Raw genomic sequence first — 26185 nt, forward strand, 5'->3', positions numbered from 1 at the left:
TGACTCCAAAGCCAACAGAGCTCTGTCTGCTTCTCATATTGAGGACTCTGGTGTGTGAGGAACCAGCAGGGAGCAGGTGGAGGCTCTTCCTCCCCTTCCTTCCCAATCTACAGGAGGAGGAGGAACAGGAGCAGTTCCCTCTTCATGTACCTTCTCCAGATCAGGGTGACCTGGATCTTCAAAATGCACGGGAGCCTTTTCTTGTGGCTGCTCTCCTCCTGGTCCCTGGGAGGAGATAAGCCATAGGAATGTCATTCTTCCAGGAGAAACTCTCCCAGGAGCAACTTCTAACTGGTTGGAATTGGATTATTTTTCTCCTGGAACAGCTATTTTTGCTTCAGGAGAAAAAATTGGAACATCTGTATGCTCATGGTTTTTACCAGGAGAGCAGCTATCCTCCCAGTAGAAAATAAACATCTGTAAGTGGCCACTGGTATAAGCAAGAGCAGGGTCAGGCCACAAGCGCTGGCAGCAGTTGGACTATATGAGTGAGAATAACTTCAGTGATTCATGTTATTTTCAGACCTTCTTCTCTCCATATGGTAGAAATGATTTTTTTTCTTCTGGTATTAAGCATGCTGATTTAAGCCAGGCCTTATAATAATAAATGTACCTTAACTAATGCCAATTACAATAATCCCAACTGAATGTTTGCAGCAAAAAGATCAGCTCATTTCCAGCATCAACAATGTTTTAACAAGCCATTCTGCAATATGCTGGATAAGGGACAGCAATGCAGGAGAGACTTAAAAAATGTTCGCTACATTTTGATTAATTTATATAATGCCTTTAATACCAAAGGGCTGAGTAAAGCCCATGCAGGTTATAACACCAACCCCGAAGTTGGCATTGGAAATACCATTTTATTTTGTCATTGTTGTTTAAATATTTCTTTTGGAATTTCAGCACACTTCAGTACAATACAATTTTGCAGCCTGCTGCTGCTCCTTTAGAAGACAGTCGACTTCCCATAACAGCAGGCACATATTTAGTGGTAATCTCATTTATACAGTGATAATGGTGGCCATGATCCTGCAGTGGATTCCTTAGTGCAGAACCTGGCTAGGGACAGAAGTTACACATAAACTAGTTTAAGTGATTAGAAACCAGTTTAAACCTGTAACAGAACAGAAATTCAGTGCATATAAACCACTTTCAAAATGGCTGAAACTGGTTTAAGATAAAGCTGGTTGAATGTAGTATCAGACTTAAGTAATTTAGGTCAAGCCAGTTTATGGGACTTCTGTCCCAGACCCCTTCCTGGTTGAAGTTAACTCGCAGTCCCCCAGCATCCCAGCATGCTTTGCAGCCCAGGGCTGGGCTGGGCTGGGGGGAGCCGGGCTGGCCCCACTCCTCTCCTCCCTAGCCGGAGCACTATCAGCACTCTGGCTGGCTGAGAAGGGGTGAAGGTGAGATGAGTGGCAGAGGGGAGTTGGGGCATGGCCAAATGCCAGCCCTGGGCCTGAGGCAAAGTGGGAGAGGAAGGGGCAGGGCCAGTGTTGTTGCAGGCAGAAGCAGAAGGCAGCTGGGCATGGGTAGAGATGCTCCTGGAGGGATCCCGGTGCTACCCCCCTGTGTGATGCAACAACAGGGAAAGCACAGGGTGTTCAGAAGCAGGTGGCAGACCCAGGGGCACCAGCTAAGTGGCTTCTCTTCCCACCAAGGCCAGGCCTAGGCCCAGCTCAAGGTGGGTGTCCCTGGGGGAAGGGAAGGCAGTGGCACTGATTAGGAGACAAGTGGGGAACCCCCTCCCACAATCTCTGCTGCCAGCTATGCCTGAGTCACTCTCACCAACTTCTGGGAAGCTGTGGCCACCGCTGGAGAAGTTATTGGCGCTGCCCACAGAGTTACTGGACACTGCAGCTGCCTGATTGCAGCCTCCTCTTTCAGACCACCCAGCAGCAATGCAGAGAGCAGGGGCTGTGCAGCAAGAGGCCCTGCTTCACTTCATGGGGGGGGTGTGACCCTTGGCTTCATTCAGCCTCTTGTGCATGTCCCATCATGGAGGTGACTGTCCTGGCAGGGAAACAAGCCCCAGGCCTTTCCTCCCTCTTCTTTTTGCAGTAAAACGGGGGCCTGAAATGCTCTGCTCTTGGAGGAGTGGCACAGGGGATCAGGTCAGGGAGTGAGAATTTCTGTGGATCAGGTCAGGGAATCCTAGAAGAGTGGGGCTGGGAAGGAACCGCAGGGGTCACATCTAGCCCAGCCCCTGCCTGAGGCAGGAACATCCTTGTCCAGACCATCCTGTATACACCCATACTCTAAACTGTATGTAAGATGACTGGCAGCCCTGACACAAGGCACCCTTGCCTCAGCTGCTTGAGGGGTGTAAACCCCTCCCCAATCATACCCAGCCTGCCAGGGCCTGGCCATGCCCCCCCAGCTCAGCTTCCCTCCAGCCTTGCAGCTGCCGCAGAAGGGAAGGGAGGGCTTGCTCTAGCACCCCGCAGTTTCTGGCCTGAGCCACTGCAGGCATGTGCCTGCAGTTCCAAAATCAAAAGTGAATTCACTTGCAAATCAGTTCAATCTTCACAGGTTAGAGTAACCTGCAAAGATTGAATCAATTCAGGCTTGGACTTTTTGGATGTCTGTACTTAGCTGATACTCATCCAAAGTCCTACGTAACACATGGGTCTACTTGAGAGGGGAACTAGAATCCATCCCAAGATCAGAGGCTTTATTTAAAATACTTTTGCACAATGAAATAATACAGATGGTTCCACAGGATGTTGCATCAGTTGTAATATTTGCAAAATGCCAATTTTTCCAATGTTAGAGCCCCATTTGTATATGTTTGTACAAATGTATGCAAGAGCATGTGCAAATGTGCCCCTATTGTTTGTACACATTTATCACAAATAGGCCTTCAGATTAGTTGCTGCAGATGCAAAGAAGTACTGATAAACACAACTACATTCCAGATAAACCTGCAGTTACCATGTGTGCATCTGTAAATACCTATTGCAGAGGGACCTCTGTGCATCTATCTCATGCTTTGCCTCTCAGTATCCAGAAAACGGGCTGTTTAGGACAGATACATTATAGCAACAAAGAAAAAAAAGCATATAGCAATAAGGCTTGCAACAAAAGAACAAAATGACCGTTTCAGATTATAGTGGAAATAAATCTTTTAAAATGATTTTTGAACTTGATTTGTAGGTAGTAGAGGCAGGAGCAGATGCTGTAGTGAAAAGGAGAGAGAATATCCTAGAAATAGATGGGAGCCAGTCCAGGAAGAGTTTTAAACCAAATGACTATTTGGAATTGTTCATGCCTAGAACAGCAGTTAGGCTGAGAAATGATAGAGAGAGGTTTATTGGTACTTTCTCTCAGTACTTGTAGGAAGATAGGCAACAGCATGGAGTGTGAAGAACTTGATTATTAATTATTTAAGGGAGTTGGGACACAAGCCATAGTGCTCACCAGAAGTAATGAAGGCATAGGTGAGTATCATAGTATCATAGTGCTTAGGGTCGGAAGAGACCTAAACAGATCATCAGGTCCAACCCCCTGCCCCGGGCAGGAATGGGTGCTACAGTCATATCACCCCAGCCAAATATCTGTCCAGCCTCCTCTTGAAGACCCCCAAAGTAGGAGAGAGCACCCACCTCACCTGGGAGCCCATTCCAGAGCCTGGCAGCGCTACCTGTAAAGTAATGTTGTCTCCTGATGTCCAGCCTGAACCTTCTCTCTAACAATTTGTGGCTGTTATTCCTAGTAACCCCAAGTGGTGCCCGGGGGAACAGAGCCTCTCCCATATTCAGCCACTGGCGGGAATATCTGAATGCTCATGGAGCATGGGCCAGGTCCCGGAGGACTAGAAAAGGGCCAGTGTGGTCCCCATTTTCAAGAAGGGGAGGAAGGAGGACCCAGGCAACTACAGGCCAGTCAGTCTCACCTCCATCCTAGGCAAAGTCTTTGAAAAAATTATCAAGGCTCACATTTGCGAGAGCCCAGCAGGACAAATTATGCTGAGGGGAAACCAGCATGGGTTTGTAGCAGGTAGATCATGCCTGACTAATCTAGTCTCTTTTTATGACCAGGTCACAAAACGCCTGGACGCAGGAGTAGGGGTTGATGTCATATACTTAGACTTCAGGAAGGCCTTCGATACAGTATCCCACACCATACTGGTGAACAAGTTAAGAGGCTGTGACTTGGATGACTACATAGTCTGGTGGGTGGCAAATTGGCTAGAGGGTCACACCCAGAGAGTCATAGTGGATGGGTTGGTATCGACCTGGAAGGGTGTGGGCAGTGGGGTCCCGCAGGGCTCGGTCCTTGGACCGATACTCTTCAATATCTTCATCAGTGACTTGGACGAGGGAGTGAAGTATACTCTGTCCAAGTTTGCGGATGACACAAAACTGTGGGGAGAAGCGGACACACCGGAAGGCAGGGAACAACTACAATCAGACCTGGACAGGTTGGACAAATGGGCAGAAAACAACAGATTGCAATTCAACAAGGAGAAATGCAAAGTGCTGCACCTAGGGAGGAAAAATGTCCAGCATACCTACTGCCTAGGAAATGACCTGCTTGGTGGCACGGAAGTGGAAAGGGATCTTGGAGTCCTAGTGAACTCCAAGATGAACATGAGTCGGCAGTGTGACGAAGCCATCAGAAAAGCTAATGGCACTTTATCGTGCATCAGTAGATGCATGATGAACAGATCCAAGGAGGTGATACTTCCCCTCTATCGGGCGCTGCTCAGACCTCAGTTGGAATACTGCATGCAGTTTTGGGCGCCACACTTCGAGAGGGATGTGGATAACCTGGAGAGGGTCCAGAGAGGGCCACTCGTATGGTTAAGGGCCTACAGACCAAGCCCTACGAGGAGAGACTGGGGCACCTGGACCTCTTCAGCCTCCGTGAGAGAAGGTTGAGAAGCGACCTTGTGGCTGCCTATAAGTTCATCACGGGGGCACAGAAGGGAATTGGTGAGGTTTTATTCACCAAGACGCCCCCGGGGGTTACAAGAAATAATGGCCACAAGCTAGCAGAGAGCAGATTTAGACTGGACATTAGGACGAACTTCTTCACAGTTAGTGTGGCCAAGGTCTGGAATGGGCTCCCAAGGGAGGTGGTGCTCTCCCCTACCCTGGGGGTCTTCAAGAGGAGGTTAGATAGGCATCTCGCTGGGGTCATCTAGACCCAGCACTCTTTCCTGCCTATGCAGGGGGTCGGACTCGATGATCTATTGAGGTCCCTTCCGACCCTAGCATCTATGAATCTATGAATTCCCACTGGTCCCCCCTGTAAACAGCCACGAGATCCCCTCTCAGCCTTCTCTTGTGGAGGCTGAATAGGTTCAGGTCCTTTAGCCTCTCTTCATAGGGCCTGGCCTGCTGCCCCTTGACCATCCGAGTGGCCCTTCTCTGGACCCTCTCAGTGCTAGCCACATCCCTCTTGAAGTGCGGTGCCCAGAACTGGACACAGGACTCCAACTGTGGCCTGACCAGTCTCGCATAGCAGGGAAGGATCACCTCCCTGGACCTGCTTGTGATGTATCTGTAGATGCACAACAAGGTGCAGTTAGCCTTACTGACTACGTCCTCACAGTGGCAGCTCATGTTCATCCTGGAGTCAAATGACTCCAAGATCCCTTTCTGCCACCGTGTTGACAAGAAGGGTGTTCCCCAGCCTATGGGTAGGTTCCTTCTCCCTAGATGCAGCACCTTACACTTGTCTGCGTTGAATTCCAATCTATTCTCATCCTCCCACCTCTGTAACTTGTCTAGATCTAGCTGGATTCCGTCTCTCCCCTCCAGTGTGCCCACCTCACCCCACAACTTGCTGTCATCAGCAAATTTGGACAGCGTGCTTTCCATACCCACATCCAGGTCGCTGATAAAGATGTTGAGCAGTACAGGCCCCAGGACCGAGCACTGGGGGACTCCACTGCCCACATCACTCCAGGTCGAAAACAACCCATCCACCACCACTCTCTGGGTGCGACCGTCTAGTCAATTTGCCACCCATCTGACTGTGTAGGCATCAATGCCACAATTACCAAGTTTTTTAAAGAGAATGTGGTGGGAAACCGTGTCAAAGGCCTTCTTAAAATCCAGGAAGATGACATCTACCCCAGCACCCTCATCCAAGGACTTTGTGACCTGATCATAAAAAGAAACCAGATTAGTCAGGCAGGACCTGCCCTCAATGAACTCATGTTGGTTGCCCCTGAGCATTACCTCCCCTGCTGGGCCCTTGCAGATGTGCTCTTGATAATTTTCTCAAAGGTCTTCCCAAGGACTGAGGTAAGACTGACCGGCAAATAATTGCTGGGGTCCTCTTTTCTCCCCTTCTTGTAAATGGGGACCACATTGGCCCTTTTCCAATCCTCTGGTGCCTGGCCAGTGCCACACAAGCACTCGTAGAGCTGTGCCAGGGGCCCCACTATGACCCCCGCCAATTTCTTCAGCACCCTCGGGTGAAGAGCATCTGGACCTACTGGTTTAAACATGCCCAGCCTCTCCAAAAGTTCCTTATATTGGAAGAGAGGGACTCAAAGCAGTTGTAGGTATGAGCAGTATTATTCTATCTTCATTGAAAAAGTAGCTTTGCAGGCAGAAGAGATAGAAAAGAAAGAGGTAAGTTCAGGATCAAAGATACTACAAAGAGTAGATGGGAGATCAGACTTAAGGAGGGAGAGGGAGCTGTGTGTGAGGACTCTCCTCGCATGTCCTTCTAAGTCTTGTATCCCACCAACTGAAGATGGACACAGGGTGCCATCTCAGCTCAGAGATTCCTCTTCTCTCTCTGTGCTCCTTAGCAATGTAGCACTTTGTATTCTGAAGCACAGAGCCAGGCCTGTGCAATATACTTCCAGATTTTACTCCTCTACAAAGCATTTGTAAATTGAGTCATTAGCTTACAACTGCTTCTCTCAGTGTCTTTTTATTGAAAAGTAAGTGCCTTGATAAGGACTGCAGATGGAAAGAACGTTGTTTTTTTTTCTTTCAGATCTCGATGAATGTGCAACAAAACAGCACAACTGCCAGTTCCTTTGTGTCAACACCATTGGGGGCTTCACTTGCAAATGTCCTCCTGGTTTCACTCAGCATCATACAGCTTGTATTGGTAAGCAGTGCTGGAGGTGGCTCCTCCCAGAATATAAGTCTATGTTGGGCACTCTTATTGTGTCTCATTCTGGTCATGGTTGTAACAAGTGGATTAATTCCATTTCCAAATACAGTCAGTTGAAACAATGGGCTGTGGTCTCATTCCACTTATCTCAGAGCACCCATAAGAATGGAATTTGATCCACTTAAGTTTCCCTTTGCTGTGCCAGCCTGTTTAAATGATTTGCTGCAGAGGAAACATGGTATTTGTACCTAGAGCCACCTTTTATAAAACAACCTTTAGTTTTGTACCTGAAGTCAGTTATTGGACTAAATGAGTGTGTCAGTGCCACTATGACTAGGTGTATATCTGGTAGCTTTTTTTATGGCATCCATTCATCAGCAATTGATGGTGGATATTGCAGCTATTCTACTGATTTGTGGCTGCAAAGACTGATGTTAGACTTGCAGGTCCAGCCACGGTGGTTACAGGTGTACATGGTGTTAGGGACTACTATCCTGATGGGCTGTTTCCTTCGGTCACATTTCTGTAATTCAAGTGACCAATTCTTGTCATGATGTTGGACTCTGATTGAGAAGAGAGTGCCACTTTGTCCTATCTCCTGCTAAGGTCTCCCAAAGGTTTGGGTCAATTCCAAAAGCCTTCATATCCTGCTTGCAGATATCTTTGAAGTGCAATTTTGGGTGCCTGGTAGATAGAGACCTAGGAATTCAGGAGACCTTCATTGGATAAATAGTGGGGACAGATAGTGCAAAGAGATCCTCTTTCCTGCTCTCCCTTGTTTCCCTGCAAATAAGTGAGTCAGCTCCCTAAGTGCGGTGGCTGTGCAATGAGAGCACAGAGCTCTGCTTCATGCCCCAGCCCTCTCCAGTAAGCCATTTCAATTTTGTGACTGAAGACACAAAATGAGAGGCCATGTTGAGGCACTTTAAAAAAGCAGGCCCTAAATATTTAGATGTGAATGATGAGGACTGTGTGCTCATGCCTATTAGGTCCGTTTAAATGCCAGATAGAATCACTTGCTGCAAAAAGTCCTAGCGTTTGTCAGCTCTGCGTGCTGAATCTTAATTCTGGTATTCTGTGCTCCTTTGGCACCAGGCTGAATTCTGCGTATGCTGGAATAGAATATCAGATTCAAAATCCATTATGCAGTTTTGAGAGCAATTTCCATAGAACTGCGTCTGTCTGCCACTTGCGTTTTCAAGCAGGAAAGAAGGTGCTTCTGCCTTTTTTGTTCCTTTATTGCCAGGCCCAGGCTGGAATGGGGGTAAAGTTATCAAATCAGTGATGTTTCTTTCTGGATGCAAGTCATCATTTTTTAATGATCACCTTCAAGATGAGCAATTGTTTTACAAAACCACACTGTGCCTTTAATATTTGTTTCTTTAGATAATAATGAATGTGCCACTGAAGTCAATCTGTGCGGGACTAAAGGCGTTTGCCAGAACACACCTGGGAGCTTTGTCTGTGAATGTCAGCGTGGCTTCTCACTTGATCAAACTGGACTCAGCTGTGAAGGTAGGCACAGTACATAATGCTGCCAGTCTGACCACCTTGCCAGAACACACCTGGACATCTGGCCTCATCCTGGGTTGTCCCAGAGTCTGGGACATCCTGATCAACAAACTCAGCAGGACACTACCATATCAAGCCCAGAATATCACATGTCACCCATTAATCCCTGCACCAGAATGCTTCAAACCCCACGTGTTAGGCAATATAACTGCTGCAGAGCAGCATTCAGTGCAAGCCAACAAGCACATCCAAGCCAAAGACCCTGAGCATGGCTCTGAGGGTATATTCACTACTCTAAGGTACCAAATTGCTTATTTCCTGAGATTTCCCTTTACTTATCCCCCAGGGCCTAAGGAGATGGTGATCATCCCTGGGTGTGTAATAGGGCAACACAGACAGCTTCTGAATAAATGTTGCCAGTTTATTGAGCCTGAGCTGTTTGTTCTAAAAGTTGTCATTTATGGCAGTCTGCCCTTGAGGCTGGAGATCTTGTGCTTCCAGGGTCTGTAGTTTTGGGACAAGCCCAACAAACAGACTGTCCCAGGACCAGAGACATGGTTCTAGAAAATCTGGGTCCCTCTGTAGTGGCAATCTGCCTGGCAGGTCTGCCCTGGAGTTGAGACCCCAGGATTTCAGGGTCTGAAGCTCTGGCAGAGCCATACCATTGGCTTTAGGGATTCTGTTGAGGAGAAGGGGCTGGGGGGGAGCTAAAACCCTCAGGGTCAGAATGCAACAGGGTTTCTGGAAATCCTGAGAGATCCCTAGTTTGAGCCAGCACTGCTGGGCTCCCAAGTTCTGTGGCTCTGGAGCAGTCCACACAGTGGAGATGTCCCAGAGACAAAGATCTTGAAAGTCCTCTGTAGCTGCTCAGTGCAACTGACCTTCTTGGATGTGCCAGGAATGAATCTGGCCAATTAAGCCCGCTCGTATAAATGTGCAAAATAATCATGCATTGGATGTAAATAGGCTGGGGTTGAAATTGTCTCTGGTACAAAGTTCAAGCTTCTGTTTTAGTAAGTAGGGACTCAACCTGCTGAATCTGAAGAAAGAATTTACAGCCATGAGTCGGCTCAGAGCTGGTGTCAGCACACATGTGCAAAAACATTGTCTTCAACCAGCTCAAAATTTGGCCCCATGTGTCTAGTTTAGGGGGAGGAGGATTACAGCATGAAGTAGAAGAGCACTGAATGAAGCAGGGACCAATTTAAGTGACCGGTTCTATTCTTCCAGATGTGAAAAAGAGTTGTCAGTATCTGACTAAAAGGTTCAGAGAATTTCTGAACAATGAGCCTGACAGATACAATTTGACACTTTTACTGTAATAAGAGTTCTTTGTATTATGAAAATGTTGTTGGATTTTGTGATGGATGTTCTTTTCATTTATAACTGAGCATTTGTTTAGGTCTGGCTGTCTGGCAGTATCCACATTCTGTCATGAGCTCTACTTTTAACTAATACCACAACATATATTTTACACTACTTAAGTTATGAGCAAAATATTATACAGGCTGCTGTTTCTAGTGTGTGTCTGGATATTCTGATGTTTTCTTCCAGTATTTGTCCAGTGTTTATAAAGAATTTTTAAACAGATGATCCCATTTTCTGTAATAAAGTAGTTCCTAAGAGAATGGTAAGAAAACTTGCAGATGCAGCAGCTGACATTAATATAAGCATTTTCTGGTGTTCTTGGTTGTACAGTTTTACACTTCTACCACCATGGCAGTATCTGAGCCTGTGTCTTTGCCTATTTCCCACAAATGCCCCTAAATTACAATGATTTTGGAAGACATTAAGAGTAACAATATTGAGAAGAAATACTTTGAAACCACAGAATTGCATGGTTGTTTTTTTTTAAATATGGCATTACCATATTTACTTGAGTATAAGATGAGGTTTTTTTCCCCGTCAGCATTTTTTTTGCACATCTTATATTGGCATACCAACAAACTCACCCATTAAATAAATTGGCTATCATTTAAACTGCTGTTAGAAACTGCATATGCTCAGTCATGGAAAAAGTTATGAAGTAGGGGAAAAACACAAAAGCAGTCCCCCATTGCCCTTAAAAAAAGACAGTTGCTCCCCCACTAAGAAACTCAAGTACCAGGCCAGCACTCAGAGAGGCCAGAGCAAGCTCCCACACTCTCCCCTGGCATCAAAAATACTCATGGAAATCATGTGTGTGTGTGTATGTCCCACCCCTGACACCTTCCCTTTGGTGTTAAAAATTTGATCCACAAGGACAGGCCAGTGCAACCCATTTGAATAAGAAATAGAGCTCTTTGTGTTCAGTCCCTCTCAGTGGCAACTGTTTTTTAGGTCATGGTGAGCCACTACATCAAATACATGTCAACTTCCTCTTCATTCCCACAGTCGAGCAGTGCCTTTCTTTCCCATGTTTTTCCCATGTCCATGATTTCTGTTTCTTCATGAGCCCTAAATGTTTGGCAAACATTACCTAACTTCTTTGTAGCTGAGGGGCTGTGTCACCCTCTCCTTCAGCCTGCCACATGTGATTACAGTGGCCCTGCTGTCTATGGGGTGGAGATGGGGTGGTCCTGTCAGACCAACCTGGTGGCCTTCTACGACCAGGTCAAAATGCTTGGACGCAGGTGTCACGGTGGACGTAGTCTTTCTGGACTTTAGGAAGGCCTTCAACACTGTCTCTCACCCCATTCTCATTAAGAAATTAGGCAACTGTGGCATCGATGCCTACACAGTCAGATGGGTCGCAAATTGGCTGGAGGGCCGCACCCAGAGAGTGGTGGTAGATGGGTCTTTTTCGACCTGGAGGGATGTGGGCAGTGGGGTCCCCCAGGGCTCGGTCCTTGGGCCTGCACTGTTCAACATCTTCATCAGCAACTTGGACAAAGGGGTGAAAACCACCTTGTTCAAATTCACAGATGACACTAAGATGTGGGGAGAAGTGGGCACGCTGGAGGAGAGGGACAGGCTGCAATTGGATCTGGACAGGTTACAGGGGTGGGCAGATGAGAATAGGATGGGATTCAATACTGACAAGTGCAAGGTGCTGCATCTGGGGAGGAAGAACCAGCAGCATACCTACAGACTGGGGAACTCCCTTCTTGTCAGTGCAGAAAAGGATCTTGGGGTCATTATTGATTCCAAAATGAACATGGGCCGCCAATGTGGGGACGTGGTCAGTAAGGCTAACCACACTTTGTCATGCATCTACAGATGCATCATGAGCAGGTCCAAGGAGGTGATCCTTCCCCTCTATGCAACACTGGTCAGGCCGCAGCTGGATTACTGCATCCAGTTCTGGGCGCCGCACTTCAGGAGGGATGTGGACAGCATCAAGAGGGTCCAGAGGAGGGCCACTTACATGATCAGGGAGCAGCAAGGCAGGCCCTATGAGGAGAGGCTACAGGACTTGAACCTGTTCAGCCTCCACAAGAGAAGGCTGAGAGGGGATCTGGTGGCCATCTACAAACCGGCCAAGGGGGACCAGCAGGCTATGAGAGAGTCCTTGTTCCCCCGAGCCCTACCGGGAGTAATGAGGAATAACGGCCATAAGTTGACAGAGGGTAGATTCAGGCTAGATATCAGGAGGCACTACTTCACAGTCAGGGCGGCTACGATCTGGAACCAACTTCCAAGGGAAGTGGTGCTCACTCCTACCCTGGGGGTCTTCAGAAGGAGGCTAGATAGACACCTTGCTGGAGTCGTTTGACCCCTGTATTCTTTCCCGCCTGTGGCAGGGGTCGGACTTGATGATCTGCTCAGGTCCCTTCCGACCCTACCAACTATGAAACTATGATGGACTAGGTAGCACTGTGCCTTATCTGCATATAAGTTTTTGGAGGGTCCCATGACACCTGACGAGAACATCTGGTACCAGGCACGAGTGGGGAGCGCTAATTATCATGTGGATCCTTTTTGGAGGGGATCTGTACTACATGCACATACTGAGCAATGCTGGACTGTGGAGCCACCATGGTTTGAAATGCTGTTGACTCTGCTGGGGCCCAGCCCAATGAACTGTATGATAAGTTGTGAGTCTTTTGGCTGTGAAGTAATATCATGTACCGTTTGTTTGTCTGCAGTTTCTGCTCCTTTCTGTCCCTTTTCCCCCCTTACTGTCACAGGCAGCTCACTTTCACATTGTTTTTGGGGCGGGAATAGTCTGGGCAAGGTCTGACAGTAAGGTTGGGGGAAGAGGGGGAGAAGTTGGGGGGCAGAGGGTGAGGGGTCCCCCATGCCCAGCCACTATTTTCCATGCTGTTGCAGTGGGAGGAGGATGAATTCAAGACAACAGTCTGATAATTATGTTCTACACTTGGAAAATTGTAACAAATTTATAAATTTTCCATATACAGAATCTAATTATTGGGGAGTCGTCTTATATTCTGGGTCATCTTGTATTTGAGTAAATACAATAATACCTGTATTGTGGAGAAATAATTATTCTAACTTATACTGTGCACCATCCTTTTAGATATTGATGAATGTGATGGAAACCATCGGTGTCAACATGGTTGCCAAAATATAATCGGAGGATACAGGTGCAGCTGTCCACAAGGATATCTCCAGCATTACCAGTGGAACCAATGTGTTGGCAAGTCACTTTTCTCTTTTAGCAAAATCAAATGCATCATAACTTTGTGATCAACAAGATCGTTTTCTTTTGGTTGTTATATTTTAAAACGGTAATTCAGTCATTTCACTGAAGTTTCTTTTAAAAAATGTCCATCAGAAGACAAATTTGATATGATCCTGTGCATTTGAGATGCTGAATGCACTGAACTCCTATTGGGTTTACAAGCCAGACTTAAATTCAGCAAATTATTTAGCATATGGTGAACTTTGAGCATGTTAGCAGTCCCATTGCCTTCAAAAATAAATAAATTAATTAATTAATTAAAAGCACATGCTCTGAAGTATTTCATTTAAGCACTGCATATCAAGCCTTATTCAGTTATCTCACAGGCAAAACTCTCAACTGTGGGCTGATGATACGTACATGCTACCTAACAGAATCAAAGCCCATGTTTAGGTATAAGTGTAAAATTAAACATCTAGCGTAAGACTTTGCCAGCATCTAAAATCCAGTAGGAGCCTACTTCTGTAATTCAGCCATAATCCTATGACCAAACAAATGGTTTGTCAGAATTCATCAAGATGAGTGGCACCTGCCCAAATACAATGCAGTGGTGATGACTGCAAAAAGCACTTGCTTGATGCTGATTCAAGTTATATATAACAAATGTTGTTGGTTCTTTGTTGAGTTAAGAAAAAATAGTTCTACAAATTAAAACAAAACACAAATGTGGCTCCTCATCTAAATTTGGTTCTGTCCCAAATCTCTCTGACCCACATCAGTGGAGAATACTACTGGTCATATGGCTTCAGCCGACAGGACTAGGCTCTCTACATAACAGAAGACATGGGAAAAATCCCTGTACTGTGCTACAACTATGCACTGCAAGAGTGCTGTATTCAGATAGCATTGACATTAATTATTTTTTCCACTAATGAGAACTGTATATATTTGTAATCTATTTGGGACCCACATAAGCTTCAGTGTTGCAAGGATAGATAAAAAGATGCATCTGATGGCTTTGCTTTGAGAACCAGAGGTCTCCGAGCTCTTTTTGGCTTGTTTGCTATTTAAGAACAGAAAAATGCCTTTGCTTGTTATTATGGGGCTTCTCTAGGGAGGGCCTTGCTTGTAACTTTGCTTACCAAACTTTTGACATTTAACACAGTTCTTGGTGGGGAATCTGGATATTTACGTTCTAGTGCTCAGTTCACTTTACATACAGGACAAGTTGAGGGTAACTAGAAAGCCATTTCATTTTGGAAAGGTTTCATTAAAGTAGAAGTGATTTGATTTAAATTAATTTAATTCAACTTTTTAAAGCTTTAAATAATAAGCTGTAATTTCAGCTCTCCTGGTGCTATCTAGATTGGGAAATAGTATGGAATTTGAAGACTGAACCTCTCCATTTATTTTTTTCAGTTTTGCAAAAATTCCTTTCTTACAGTAGAAAAGCATGTTTTCCTAGAATGAGTCCATTTGATGAAACCTTAATTTTCTACCTAAATTGAATCATGTGCTACCAGTATTTCTTACAAATGAATGAACTGCAATAAGTCAGGATGATTCTAACTGGTGCTCTCCATAGTGTATATATACCAGTTATCTGTAGTATTTACCATACATGCTGAAGATGCGTATCTGGGCCTCCTGGGCAATACCACAGGGGAGGAATTGTGTGATAGATTTTTCCAAAGCCTTTCCCTGAATGTTGCTTGGCAGTCTTGTTTCTGAAAACAGTTTGCATCTTTTTGACCTTATGTAATGTAGTGTTCAGGGACTTTCTGAGGTTGTTGCAGCACAAATGTAGATAATCACTAAAGAATGCTTTGGTTCCTCCCATGCCTTGTGCAACATGTGACTGCATCTCCAGCCCAGGCAGTTGTGTTGTAAACCATATCATAAATTATATTGTAAGAAGCTTAAGGGATTGCTTTGAAAATATAGAGCAAATTGTTTGAAGTTGAAAAAAGGCTACAAAAAGTCTTTCAAAATAGGTACTAAAACCAACCCTATTAGATCTGATCTTTGCATTCAATTCAAACTAATTTCTTTCAAACAATATAGCATTCATATCATAACATTTCAAAGCATACTTACGAATAGGGGGAGCTCGAATTAACCTCCCAATCTGAGACAGCCATACCACTGAACTTTGGAGTGGTGCTGGTCCAAATTTACCTTGATTTTCAATATTCCCAGATGTTTGCAAAAGGTATTTTTATTGTTCTTCTCTTCATTAAAATTCCATTATTTATCTATATCTCCTACTTGAAGGGAAAAAAAAAAGATTTAGCTCTTCAAAAAAGTGTTGTCAATTATTCCTTCATTCCTGTCTGAAGTTAGTCCTTTCTGAAATTGCAAAATAGGGATAAGTTAAATAAGAATTAAGAATAAAAGCTCATTTCTAATATGCTCTGCTTCCCTTCCAGATGAAAATGAATGCCTCTCTGCACACATTTGTGGAGGAGCATCTTGTCACAATACTTTGGGAAGCTATAAATGTATGTGTCCTGCCGGATTTCACTTTGAACAGTTTAGTGGAGGTTGCCAAGATATCAATGAATGCGGTTCTGCACAAGCGCCATGCAGTTATGGGTGTTCAAATACCGAAGGTGGCTATGTCTGTGGATGTCCACCTGGTTACTTCAGAATAGGACAAGGGTAAGGGCTTCTCATATTTAAGCTAATCGTCATTATGGGGCCAAAGTATGTTCCCTTCCCTGTCAGTGTGGAGCTGCAGAACCACAGGAGGCAGCAGAGACAATGGAGAATGGGGTTGGATTGAGGAAGGTGTGCAAGCATTTCAGTCCCTCCCGTGCTTGAAGCTGAACTTTTCTGAGCAAATAAGGCAGGGGCAGGAGAGAGAGATGAAGATGCTGTTGGAGTTGCATGCGTTGTCCAGTCATTGCCAAAGAAGTCAGTCCGCCAAATGCAGTAGTCCATAGTACGCCACTTCTACTTCCCTCCGACTGCAGAGAACCCTGGCCCATGTCTTAGCTAAGTTGCCTGCTTGGGATATTCCACCCTTCGCTATGGCTCTAAAGATGAGCAGTGTTTCTCCAAAGCTGTCAAAATGAAATTTCTTTATAGGATATGAGCCGAGATTTCTAGCTGAATGGCACTAAGTGCTTAAGGAATGATTTTCTGTTTATGTGTGTTTCATAATGAAAATCGGAGAATAATCCTTCTGAAAATTTAATTGCAAACTAGACAATACAAATCTGGTCCCACAATCATTGGGGACCATTATCTTCACTGGAATTTTACGAACAGACACTTGGAGGAAAAGGACAAAGACTGTGGCCAAATTTTTCAGTGCCCAATGAGACCTTGTAAAGGTGTCACATTTAGAGAAACAAAAACTTAGTAATTTGAAACGCACTCAGAGCCACTTGCTACTTATGAAATTTTAAGTGTGTGTTTTTAAATAGTTAAATATTTTTAGGCCTCTGTTAAGCAGAGCCTTCCTGAGCTATGTGCTGAGCCAAAGCAGTGGCATCATTAGGACTAAGTAGAGAAGTTGGCCTCTTGGCTTTAGTAAGAGGTTTGCCTAGGAAAAGAATGCTAAATTCCTTCATTATTATTGTTTGTATTTAAGTAACAAAACTCTTCACATTTTCTGGGACAGGATTAGGATTGGGGTGGTGGGGAATAGGTCACATGAGCTGAATAATTTACGTGGAACTAATTTGTCCTTTCTCATTTCCCAGACACTGTGTTTCTGGCATGGGACTTGGTAAAGGTCAGGCTCAGGAATTGCCAGTCAGTGGTGAAGTAGATGACAACTCTCTGTCTCCAGAGGCTTGCTATGAATGTAAAATCAACGGCTACCACAAGAGAGGGAGGAAGCGCAGAAGCACTAATGAAACCATTGCAGATGAAGCAGAGGTAACTGACCTTCTTGGGAAAAGAGTTGGGTTTTTTCCTGAGCCAGCTGGAGAGTTTGTGTACGAAGAAAGAATCCAAAGGGAGAAAATTCAGGCTGAGGCAGGCATGTCACCTCTGTGTGATCCAAAGAGCTGCTTTTGGGACCTCATGGGTGTTTGTGGAGGCTTTCTGAAGCTATCAGGTCTCATCAAGGAGGAGTCATCTTTGGAGGATTCTGACATGCTTACTCATTTCCTATTTGCATCTAACACTCAAGCTAACCACCCACCCAACTACTCAGAAAGCAGTGTGCTCAAGAGCAGAGATGGCTCTTGATGTTGGAGGACAGCATGAGTGTAAAACACTCGTGCGACCTGCTCTCAAAACCAGGACACTTAGTTCTGGGAGTGGGTGGGTCCCCTACTGAATAGGACTGTGTTGAGCGTGCAGGGATGGGACCCTCTCCAATATAAACACTGAGTTCCAGAGGCTGAATGCTGAATCTGGAAGGACTCCAGTGCATCTGATTGCTGCAGCCTTTAATGAGCTATATGGACATGCGTACAGTCACCCAGGGCTCTGGCTGTGAGCCAGAGGCCATCCAAGAAGGTATTGCACGCGGTATTTATCCCATGGCCCAGATAGCAGAGGGGACTAAACTCAGAGCATAATCACTAATAGAATCATTAGAGAGAGCAGTGTGACTTATATATTTTCTTAGGTAGAAGTAATTGTACATTAGACAGTAAAGTTTAGCTCAGTTCAGAGGGGTTTGCCTGCCTCCCACCCTCCTGGTTGTTGTTATTGGCCTCTCTCACCTAACAATGTTAATAAGAAATTACTTAAGCCACCTAATATTTACAAGAATAAGAGTCTATCATGTGAGTACCTGAATCTCTTTATGTGGATACAGGTTCTCTTTCCCTTACTCCAGTGAATGATTTTTTCTTTTCATTTTTGGCAAACATTTCATAGACATTTGGGCTGGAAGGGACCCCAAAGGATCAAGTCCAGCCCCCTGCCCCAGGGGCAGAAAGTCAGCAGGGATTATAGGATCTCAGCAAGATAAACATCCAAATGTGTCTTGAAGGTGTTCAAAGTGGGTGCTTGAACCACCTCTGGTGGCAGTCTATTCCAAACTTTGGGGCTCGGACAGTAAAGAAGCTTTTCCTTATGTCCAGCCCAAATTGGTCGTGGAGGAGTTTGTGACCGTTCGATCTTGTCATCCCTTGGGGTGCTCTGGTGAACAGATGTTCCCCCAGCTCCTGGTGAGCACCCCTGATAAACTTGTAGGTGGCCACCAGATTGCCCTGAACCTGCGCTTTTCCAGGCTGAAGAGTCCCATGGCTCTCAGCCTCTCATTATATTTCTTAGAATACTAATAAAGGCAAATAATACCTTCATCAAACCCACTGTGCGGGAATTGTTTTGAAGTGACAAAAGTGAAGAGCTTCATTATTAGGGGGCTTGTAATCCTATTACATTCCTGTCTTTTTCCCAGCAGAAAAATGGTAGAAAAGCATATACTGTACTTTCTAACACCCTGCAGTGCCAATCGCAAGAAGCCATCGTGGCAGGCTTACCTGTGCCATGGACCAATAATGCAGTCCTTACTCACATAAAGCTCTCGCTCACATCAATGGGAGTTTTATCTGAGAAACACAGGTTTTCACTCCTCATTTGAACTTTTCATAGATACGTAGATCTACAGATTATAAAGCGATAAGAACACTTGCAGTCATCTAGTCCAGGGCGGGCTAATATGGGGTATCTGTGCCACAGGTGGCATGGGTAACCTGTGTGTATGGCATGCAGCAGATTGGGGAGGGGACAGGCAGCACAGCAGCAGGTAGGCTAGGAAGCAGAAAACAAAGCAGCAAATCAGGCAGGAAGCACAAGGTAGGAAATAGAAAGAGCAGCAAATTAGCAGGGCTCGGAGCAGAAAACAGAAGAGTACATTGGGCAGGGGAAGGGGATCTGAGTGGCACTTGGGGAGGGTGCAGGTCTAATTTGTGGCACACTTGACAAAAAGGTCGTCCCCCACTATTTTAGTCTGACCAGTGTAAGCCATAAAACTTCCTTCAAGAATTATTTCACTCCATCAAGTTTATAGCTATGTTTTTAGAAATTTTAGTACATTTGAAAAGGTGCCAGATCAAAGATTGCTTTTCCTTTCATTCCCTTCCACCTCATTCAACTGCCCTGACAGTTGTGATCTGACACGCAGAGAGTTCTGCACTAACAAGCATAGCAGCTACAAGGGAACAGGCCACTGGTGTGAACCACGGGTGTATAACAGAGCCTGCAGGATGCAAGTGGCTCACCAGATTAATCCCAGCCGGCTGCTGTAGTTCTGCAATAGGCCACTCATTCATGGTTGTTCATGGGTATCTAAAACCAGGATGGATTGGAAAAGCAGCAAGTCAGAATGCTCTTTATCACCACAGATGGTATCCTCACTCCAGTGTTGGAGGGATCTGTGCATGTACCTGCATAGCAGTGCAGTGTTCCTCTGGCAGTGTAGTTTTCCCAGCAACGGTAACCATCCATTGGAAGGGCACCTTGCAAGCAGTCCTCAGTGAAGCTGAAGTTGTCCACCCTTGGAAATAAATTTTATAACCCAGAGAGCCCTCCAGGATCTCCCCAGATACTCCTGAAGCAAATGCGAATTAAGTGCCCAGCAGTTTACAGCTTGCACGTGTTACCATGTATGCAAATCTAATCTTCCATGTGCTAATGCAGGATTCCAGGGGGTACTTTTACACATGTAATATAATTCACAGTTGTACAGGCCAGCAGGCAGCTTTTCATGCAGGCATTTTATTGGTGCACAGAAATGCAGTGAGAGTTTTGGGTCTCTTCCTTCAGGACCTTTGGAAATGGGTGCAAAGTCATGTGAGATCAGTGAGTGAGCAGGGTGCAGCAAGTGTACTTGAAGCTGTGATCTGTGGAAAACAAACTGGGACGCCTCAGATATGATACCTCACTCCTAAAAGTCAGTGGCATGTTTGGTGGCAAAGAATTTAGCCTTTGTGAAGGAGGAATTGCACTGACATAACCCTGGCAGCTGTGGCAAGGTTCCAAGCTCATAAGTTCAAGCGGGCCTCCTCTTATTTTCCCTGAGATTTGTTTCAAATAAATACACTGTTCCATATGGCTTAGCTCACTTACTAGAGGAGTTCAATTACCTTGACTTAAGAGGCAAGAGCTGACACCATTTGCAGTACTTTATATCCAGCTCCCTTAGGATGTAGCATAGCAACACTAAGGAACCTGCACCAACAGACAACCTGTTTGTGCTCCTCTCAGGTCACATTATCTCACACACTTCATTTTTCATTTCAGCCTGCTGTTGCTATTGATGTCCAGGGAAGTGACAGAGGCATGCACGCTGTTGGGTATAGGGGGTGGAATGGGAAAGAAAGGGTCTGACTGTCTCTGAAAGGCACCAGCTTAAGGCACCAAGCCCATGTGCACATGCAAAAGCATTAAATGCATGTCTCAGGCAGAGAATGCTTTCAGGTAACTGTGACTTGTGTTTTCGTTTGACCAATCCTCTCCCCAAAAATGTGTGTGTAGATTGCCATTGGAGCAAACTTGCACAGGGCCTAAGGTGGGCAAGAAAACAGAATCTGTTAACTTTCTTACTGGGCAGCTTATTAGGTTGGGAAGAAATTCTCTGGAGAGCAGTTTAGAAAAGCCTATCACAGAGCACAGACTAATGTAATTTGTTCTCATGCAGGAGCAACAGGAGAGAGAACCAGTAATCAGTCTTGCCAGCTGGGATAGTGAACAAACAGCCATCTTTTCCTTCAACATCTCCAAGCTTAATAATAAAGATCGAATCCTGGAACTGCTTCCTGCTCTTACAACACTGACAAATCATAACCGATATTTAATTGACTCTGGAAACGAAGATGGTTTCTTTAAAATCAATAAAAAGGAAGGGATAAGCTATCTTCACTTTACAAAGAAGAAGCCAGTGCCTGGAACCTATTCATTACAAATCAGTAGTATTCCACTCTATAAAAAGAAGGAACTTAATCAGCTTGAAGACAAACATGACAAAGACTACCTCAGTGGTGAGCTGGGAGATAACCTAAAAATGAAAATTCAGATATTGCTTCATTAATTCATCAACCAAAGACCAAATAATTAAACCAAAGATAGATAGGTAGAACCGATGTTCCTCTCAATCAGATTCTCCATATCATAGGTACAGTCTTTCATGAGTACATTTGTATGAATGAGCACTATTATATTATCACAAAAGCAAGGTACAGGATGAATACCCTAGAACAGAACAACCACTTTCTCAGGCTTCTTATAAGTGTAGCTGAGCTACCTTGATATGTTGAATCTTGAAAACTGGGACTTTGATCATTGGAAGTTGGCCACTGATGCTGAGATACATCATCATTTCAGCAGAGGTACAAGAATGTGCTTTCAACCGATGGACTGCTCTATTTTTGTAATTCTTAAACTTTTGCTTCTCCAACTACAACTTACTAGGTCAGCCATTTATGATATCCATTTGGTGCTAGTAATTTTTCAATCTAGTTTTATAAATGCACTGTAATATTTACACAACTTAGAAGCCAAAATTGCCATTATTCAGTCTAAATACTTCAATCAACCAAAGTTAGCTCAGTAGTTTATCTCAGTTATGCCTATAATACAATACATGTAAATTAAGTGTGTGTATACTGTAATCATGCTATTTTTATCAATGAAGCATTTGTAAACTAGATTAATAATACCCTTAATGTGAGGGTTTGTAATGGTGCTTATAAAGACCAACTACTTGTTAACTGTATACACAAACCTGATGATAAAATTTCTGTGACTTTACAAAATGCACTGAGGTCAGTAGGGACCATTAAACATTCTCAAAAGTCAGATGACAATCAGTGCCCTCCTACACCATGACATTATGTAACACATGTCAAGAGTACCCATAATCATTCATATCAAGGGTTCAATGTCATAAATGTCACAATAAAACCGTTTGTTTTTTTAGTTTATTCTGTGGCTTCGTGTTCTTGCTAAAAGTACACTAAACTAGATGTTTGTGCTTCACGCATTTCTCTTAGGAAGTTAGTATGGGATATACCATGGTTGTAGCCAGTTCATTACTGAATGTATGCATCTGCTATGCATTCATTGTTCTTGTAAGGGAAGACTGAAAAGAAAGAAGCATTAACAATGCTAATCAGGAGTAGAGTTCTTTAAAATGATTATATTGCTCCAAAAAGGCAAGTTAAAACAGTTCCAATGTCCTGACCTAAATAATCCTGTCAATCAGTAATACTAATAGCCAAAACATGCAAAATCGGATGTTAAATCATTGTTCGGAAAACATGTGTATTTCATTTCAAAAGTCCTTTTTGCTGAAACCTCTTTGGCCTGCTTCAAGTGTTCCATACTTTCCCCCCCACTTCAGCTTTGATTGTCAGATAATCTGAGACTGATTATGAAGGGATATTCCAATATGAAAATCAACTGCAAATTGTAGCTGGGTTTATATGAAATACATGATGCAAAGGTGCCAGTGTTTATATATAAAGCGTAATAGAGTATATTTTTATAGCATTAAAGAACATTCTATTTATATGCAATGCTATAAAATGCTGAAGAGGAGGAAAACAATCTATGGCACTAAAAGTGTGGATTGGAAAGCAGTATAGTTGATAATAATAATATACTGAGCCATAATAGCTTGTGGAAGGGAAATGTTCTCTAATAATTCACTCAGAATGATATTTCCTGTGATCAGATTTCAGATCATGGTTTTTTTTCTGCATAACATACTTAACAGTGTAAAAAGGAGTTGGCACACAGGTTCACTTTGATATGTTTAATAGACCATGTCTGGATTTTATTTATCTTAGTGCCAAAATTTTTTACAGCAGTTTTCCACGTGTTGCTTTAATAGAGCAAAACATACTTCACAGCTTTACAATTGTTAGTTCTATTTCCCATTTCAACAGGTAATGAGAAATTTTTGATGCCATGTGTATCAGTTTATATGGCAACTTTCTGTCCTGTACATAAACAGAGTGGAACTAAAATGAATGATTTTGGAGAGTTACCAGGGCACTGTCCAGTACAGTTGCTGGTTTAATATTTAAACTTTTATATAACACCTTATCATGCCAAAACATGGTTGATTATTCTCCAGCCTTATTGTTGTCTCTGCAGCTCTGCCAATCACCTTTGCCTGGGAAGCTGCAAAAGCCAGGAAAGGAATGTACAATGCTGTGATTTTTGTAGGTAGCTCAAAAAAATATTTAAAAATATTTCTTTGCCATGAGGTAACAGAGAGAAGTGCAAGGTGTTTAGAAATTAGATGATTCTTTCTATCAAGTAAAGACAAATGTCATGCCATTCCAATTTTGTGTTAGGATAGCATGACAGCAGACCTGTAACTGTGTCAAAAATGCAAAGCCCAAACCTGCAAACAGATCTGCTCGTCTGGAACTATTTTTCGTTCATAGACATGCATGCATGTCTCTCTAAAATGTTGAATCCTTAACTGAAATGTACCTGTCTGCCATCAGTTTAGAACTCTAAATTTCAATAATTATTAACATGAGTTGAATTTCTTAATTATCCCTGGATTCCTGAACATCAAAAGATAATTTTGCAGTAATCTAGCATTTAAAGAGTGTTTCTGTGACCTACAAGAGTAGTTAAAGTAGGTAACTTCCTGTGTTTGCCCTGGTAATGGGATCCAAGGGACTCAAAGCTTTAGGTAGACTTGAAGTGGGGCTGCTGTAGAATATGTATGGTTTTGTAAGTTAAAGTTGTTTTTCATGTTAGGTTTGGAGAAACAGTGATACTTTTTTTTTAGCTATTTGAAATAATTGTGTGGCTTCTTTCCAGCGCATTTGTAAATACAACATAGATGCATGCATAACTAGTAAATATAATTTCTTGTTAACGTGCTGTTTAACAGAAATGTCTCATTCCTGTATATACCAATCTGTGTTCTTTGCTTGTGTCTTGTAACAGTATCTTGTAAGCTTGACAGCTGGTGTGTACTTTGGCAAGACATGACTGTTTCCACAGTCTCCTTTTTAAGCTGACTTTCAAAGAACACAAAACTGTTTGTCTTGTTAAAACAGGTCCCAGACCAATTTCTAGATTTATGCTGTCGTGGGGATTTCCTATCAAATCAGTATGTTACTACCAATGTTTCCAGGTTGTAATTAAAGTTCAGCTTTGTGCTTTGGAACAGATAAACTCAACTCTGGGTTCCTCAGCTCAGGTGGGGTTTGCCTCTGTTTGAGCAGAGATATCTTTGCCACTGTAAGTTGACTCTACTCTTGCCTTTCTAGGATCATTTGCTTACCCTCATTCTGTTATCGCCTGTCTCTTACCTATTAATAACAGGTAAGTACGTCCTGAACAAAATTAAAATGCCAACCTGCAATATTGCTACTACCCCAAGTAGATATGGTGTACCTTCAAATTCCTCTTCCTTTTGCCCACAAGGTCAGGTAAAACTAATTGAATCAAAATAGTCTCTGGTAGTCGTATTCCAGTCAGCAAAAAGGTGCCCACGCAACCTTGGCAGAGTTGCCTCCACAGATTATTCATGCCAAGGGTACTATCGCAGGAGTGAAGGAGTCAAAAGGTTCTAGGTACCATCCTGCAGTATCCTCTGTGAGATTGTGTAGTCTCTGGCTTTGGCGAGAGCTAAAATTGGGTGCACAAGTTGAACCTCATTTTGGTGCCTTCATAATTTCTTATTAGAAGTGGCCTGAATTTTTAGTCTGAATTTTCTATGTACCCTTGAGGCCTTAGTTTTAATCTACTAGAAAAATCAGGCTGTGACTATGACCTTTCAGAGTATAATATAAATGTAATTATCCTAAAAGAACACACCACAAAATACTTTAAGTGGAATGACTTTACAATAAATACCTGAAAGCTCTGCTTTCAGAAAATTCACTGGCTTCCTCTCTGCAAGTGTGGACAGAATGTATAGAGCAGGGGTGGGCAAAATACGGCCCGTGGGCCGCATCCGGCCCACAAGGCCATTCTGCCCAGCCCGTGAGGCCCCTAAAAATGTAAAAAATTAATATTTCTCCGCCCTTGGTTTCTGTCAAAAATTACAAGAACCAAGGGCAGTAGGACCCAGGGGAAGCCCGGTGGGCTCCAACAACAGCAAACCCCGCCCAGCCCCGCCCCACCCCGCCCCCCAGCTGGAAGCCCCAGGTGGGGCTTCTGGCCTGGGAGCATGTGGCTGCCCCATGCTGGAACCTCAGGTAAGTGTGCGGGGAGAAGGGCAGGGGTGGGACCCTGGGCAGGGAAGGAGCACGGGGGAAGCAGTCCCTTGCCTGCCCTGTGTCTGGTGCCTGTGCGTGCTCCGGACAGCCCCATGGGCTGCAAGCAGCTGCAGCAGGGAGTGCCGGCCATGGGGTGGGGGAGGGGCTGCTTTCCTCTGTGCTCAGCTTTTCCCCGGGCTTCTTCCCTGTACAGAGAAAAGCAGCCTCTCACCCGCCCCATGGTCAGCACCCCACACTGCAGGTGCTCGCAGCCCATGAGGGGCTGTCCGGAGCTGGCACAGGTAACCCCAGCGGGCTACGAGCAGCTGCAGCACAGGACGTGGGACAGGTGAGGGGCTGCTTCCCCCCTCCCCCCCCACCCAGCGCTCAGCACCACCTTGTAACCCGGCCCCCACTGCCAAGTTGGCAGTGGGGCCGGGTTACAAGCTGGTGCTGAGTGTGGGGAAGAGCGGTTCCTCATTTGCCATGTGGGCAGTGCCCTGTGCTGCAGCCACTCACAGCCTGCATGGGACTGCCTGTGCCTGCTCCGGACAGCCCCCCGTGGGCTGCGAGTGCCTGCAGCAGGGAGTGCCGGCCATGGGGTGGGCAAGGGGCTACTTTTCCCCACGCTCAGCACTAGCTTCTTCCCTGCTGGCAAGCAGGGGGTCGGGGCTGTGCACTGCCCCCCACCTGTACCATGGGGCTGGGGTCACTGGGAGTGAGTGGACGGGGAGCCAGTGGGAGCACGGGCCCGCACTGGTGCCCCAGGGTCAGTGCCGGTGGGACCCAGAGCAGGGTGGTACGAGCACAGGGTCCCAGCTGGCAGGGGCTCTATGTACCCAGCTCAGCTCCACAGGCCTCTGCCAGCCTGTGCCCTGCT

The 26185-nt window shown here is 44.7% G+C and overlaps 1 protein-coding gene across 3 annotated transcripts in view; it reads left to right on the forward strand.

Moving 5' to 3' along the window:
- The window catches only part of FBN1 (fibrillin 1), a 241146-nt gene extending 219090 nt beyond the window's left edge, over positions 1-22056 (forward strand). For all 3 annotated transcript variants that reach the window (XM_059714655.1, XM_059714657.1, XM_059714656.1), the window contains 6 exons: positions 6967-7083; positions 8476-8604; positions 13061-13180; positions 15595-15826; positions 16876-17053; positions 20775-22056. In XM_059714655.1, coding sequence (XP_059570638.1) covers positions 6967-7083; positions 8476-8604; positions 13061-13180; positions 15595-15826; positions 16876-17053; positions 20775-21164 — 1166 coding nt within the window. In that variant the 3' untranslated portion in view covers positions 21165-22056. The remainder of the gene's footprint in view (positions 1-6966; positions 7084-8475; positions 8605-13060; positions 13181-15594; positions 15827-16875; positions 17054-20774) is intronic.
- The last annotated feature ends 4129 nt before the right edge of the window (positions 22057-26185 follow it).

The sequence above is a fragment of the Alligator mississippiensis genome, chromosome 11 (genome assembly GCF_030867095.1).
Source record: "Alligator mississippiensis isolate rAllMis1 chromosome 11, rAllMis1, whole genome shotgun sequence".
NCBI lineage: Eukaryota > Metazoa > Chordata > Crocodylia > Alligatoridae > Alligator > Alligator mississippiensis.